The following is a 3,134-nucleotide window of genomic DNA, read 5'->3' on the forward strand; positions in this document are numbered from 1 at the left end:
AAACGATCTACTTAAAAATGACATAATTGGCTTCTTAGAAATTGTTATGCAATAATGAGAAATGTTTAGTTTCTTCATAGATTCTCATTTAGGCTTTCACATATTTTAACATAGAATTTTGAACTGTCTAAAGTCTCTTTATATTTTAGTTAAGTTATTGAGAGGATACGCTTGCAAAATGGGGATTTTCTAAAGATATGTGAAAATATTTGAAGCCTTAAAATAGTGACCATGAGTTTATGTGACAGCTTGTGAATATTGCTTATCTAATCTGTTGTGTGTTATTTGATGGATTTGTCAGGTTTCTTACTCCCTGTTGATATTCTTCTGTGGTATGTTCATAGCTGTTGATGGCTTTAATAAGACTGGAATACCGAGTACCGTTTGGGATGCTGTCGAACCATATTCCCGGATCGATAGCGTGGGTGGGATTGCATTGCTTGGCCTAGTTATTCTTATTCTGTCTAATGTTGCCTCCAATGTACCCACTGGTAAGCTCTCTGATTTATCTCTTTTATTTAAGGAAGATTTGCATACATACCACTCAATTCCTATTTTTTTACATATTTAATACATAAAGTTCAATTTTTTACATACATATCACTTTACCTTTGCATGAAATGGTGTATTTCACCTTTTAAAAGTAAAAAAGTGGTGGCATTTTTTGATGTGATATTATTAGTGAAAGATTTGGGCTGTATCAATGTAAAAACCAAAGTTTAGGTGTTAGATTTGTAAATACATAGCTTTTTTCTCCTCTTTTCACCCATTGATCCACTGAGAGCAAAGTTGAGCATCACATCCCGCCCAGCAGGCTTGGAAGAATTGACTTTCTCAGCAGTACATGGTGAATTGAGAACTTAATCCAGGGGCATTTACATGCATACCACCCAATTATTTTGTATTTACATGTTTAATAACTAAACTTTACCTTGTACATTTATACCGCCCATATCTTTCATATCACAAAGAAAGTACCACCATTTTAACTTTAAAAATGTGAAATATACCTTTTCATGCATAAATAAGGTGACAATTATGCAAAAATTAAAGTTTAGGTTTTAGATATATAAATACATAGAAATTTAGTGGTATGTATGTAAATCATCCTAAGAAGAATTGGCCTCTTGTCAGCCAATCTTCATTCCCAGCCTTCCATTTCTTGCCCAACTATTTTCCAACAAATCTGTTGGACAATTCGAATCATCCTTTTTTTTTTTTTTTTTTTGAGAGGGAGATTTACATGCCTACGGCCCAATTCTTATGTATTAACATATCAAGTATCTAGACTTTACTTTTTACATATAGACCACCTAATTCCTATCTTTAGACCACCTAATCTATGCCAGAAACGTAGGAATTAGGTGATTTGTGCGTAAAAATTGAAGTTTGGGTGATTGATATGTTAATACATAGGAATTTGGTGAAGGTATGTAAAACCCCCTTTTTTTTGGGTTATAAAATGATGCATTTTGTGTTCTAGAAGTTGACTGATTTCCAGTAGAGTTTTAAAGCCATGATGTTCTGCACCCCAGTGGTACAAGAATATCCATGGAAAGGACATGCAAAGCTAAATAGTGAAAGGGCATTTACATACATACCACAGAATTCCTATGTATTTACATATCTAACACCTTTTTACATTTATATCACTCAAATATTTCATATCACAACAAAAGTATCATCATTTTAACTTTCAAAGTACAATGCACCTTTTCATGCATAGATAGGGTGGCATATATTTAAAAATTGAATTTAAGGTGGCAGATACGTAAATACATAAGAATTGAGTGGTATGTATTTATATCTTCCTATAGCAGTGCTGGGGAGGTGATAAGGATGAGATCATTTCATTAGCATGTAAGAGTGATAAAGAAGATTATTATTGGGAGACGATAATGCTGAAGAAGGCAACAATTAGTTTTTTCTTTTTTTTTTTCCTTAAACTTAAATATGATATTTGCATACAAACTTTTACGTATATTTCAAACATATGCATTCCTATGAAATATTTATGTTAGTAAATTTTCACCTAAACAAAAAAATTTTTTTTTTTCATTTTGTCCGAATAATATGTATTACCCCAACCATAATATTTTCATTCACCAATCTAATCTGATTGGTTGGAAATTTTGCAAATGCCATTATGATGGAAGATCATTTTACAATATAATTTCTTCTGCAATTTTAAAATTTACTTCTTCCTTCTCGTTACACTAATGGTTGCTGAACTTGTATGCTCGCCTCAGTTCTTCTGCTTGGAGCAAGGGTGGCGGCATCAGCATCATCGATCTCGGCTTCCGAGGAGGCCCGGTCATGGCTTATACTTGCATGGGTGAGCACGGTGGCCGGAAACCTCTCCCTGCTTGGTTCTGCGGCGAATCTGATAGTCTGCGAGCAGGCTCAAAGGGCTCAGTTTTTTGGTTACAACCTCTCCTTCCTAAGCCATCTGCGTTTTGGGGTACCTTCCACCATTATTGTCGCTGTGATTGGTTTGCCTCTCATCAGAAGCTACTGAAACACTGTAAATTTATGGTAAAGTTTGATTTCTACAAATAATCCAGTTGATCTATTTTCATTGCTTTTTTATGCAATAATTTGTATAATTTAGGAATTGTGTAAACTATAGATATTGAAACATTTGTTTTCGATAATGTGAGATTAAAAGTATCTTTGCTTTTTCAATGTTGCAATTGGTTCAATGTCTATGTTTATATCTAAATGTCAATATAAAATTGTACTTTTTTTGTTATGATTTGAAGGGTTTTTTTTGTTTGAAGTCAAGTTTATATTATTTTTATTCATTAACAATGATTGAAATTATTAGGAAATAATTGAGGGAGAAGCAATGTAAAAGATCGCCTAATATATAGAGATTGTATAATTTGGATATCAATTCTACTTTCATGAACATTTAATTTTGCTATATCATTACGGTTATTGTTTGTTATGAAATTGGGATTTTAGTGGGATGTGGGCCAAAGGGTTCATCTCAAATTTAAAAGATGTGAATTTTTGTTAACATACTTGTGTTTAGGGAGGCCCCCTTAGGCCCTTCATAGTTCCACCACTAGTTACAATAAAATTGGATTTTCTTCTATTGTCATGATAGTTGCATCACATGTAGTTGCTAA

General features: G+C 33.0%; 1 protein-coding gene across 1 annotated transcript in view; it reads left to right on the forward strand.

Moving 5' to 3' along the window:
• LOC110039556 (putative transporter arsB) overlaps positions 1-2,654 on the forward strand; it is a 4,530-nt gene extending 1,876 nt beyond the window's left edge. The window contains exons 2-3 of the mRNA XM_020744665.1: positions 302-491; positions 2,250-2,654. Of these exons, the coding sequence (XP_020600324.1) occupies positions 302-491; positions 2,250-2,518 (459 nt within the window). The 3' untranslated portion in view covers positions 2,519-2,654. The remainder of the gene's footprint in view (positions 1-301; positions 492-2,249) is intronic.
• The last annotated feature ends 480 nt before the right edge of the window (positions 2,655-3,134 follow it).

This window comes from Phalaenopsis equestris, unplaced genomic scaffold (assembly GCF_001263595.1).
Source record: "Phalaenopsis equestris unplaced genomic scaffold, ASM126359v1 Scaffold000002, whole genome shotgun sequence".
Lineage (NCBI taxonomy): Eukaryota > Viridiplantae > Streptophyta > Magnoliopsida > Asparagales > Orchidaceae > Phalaenopsis > Phalaenopsis equestris.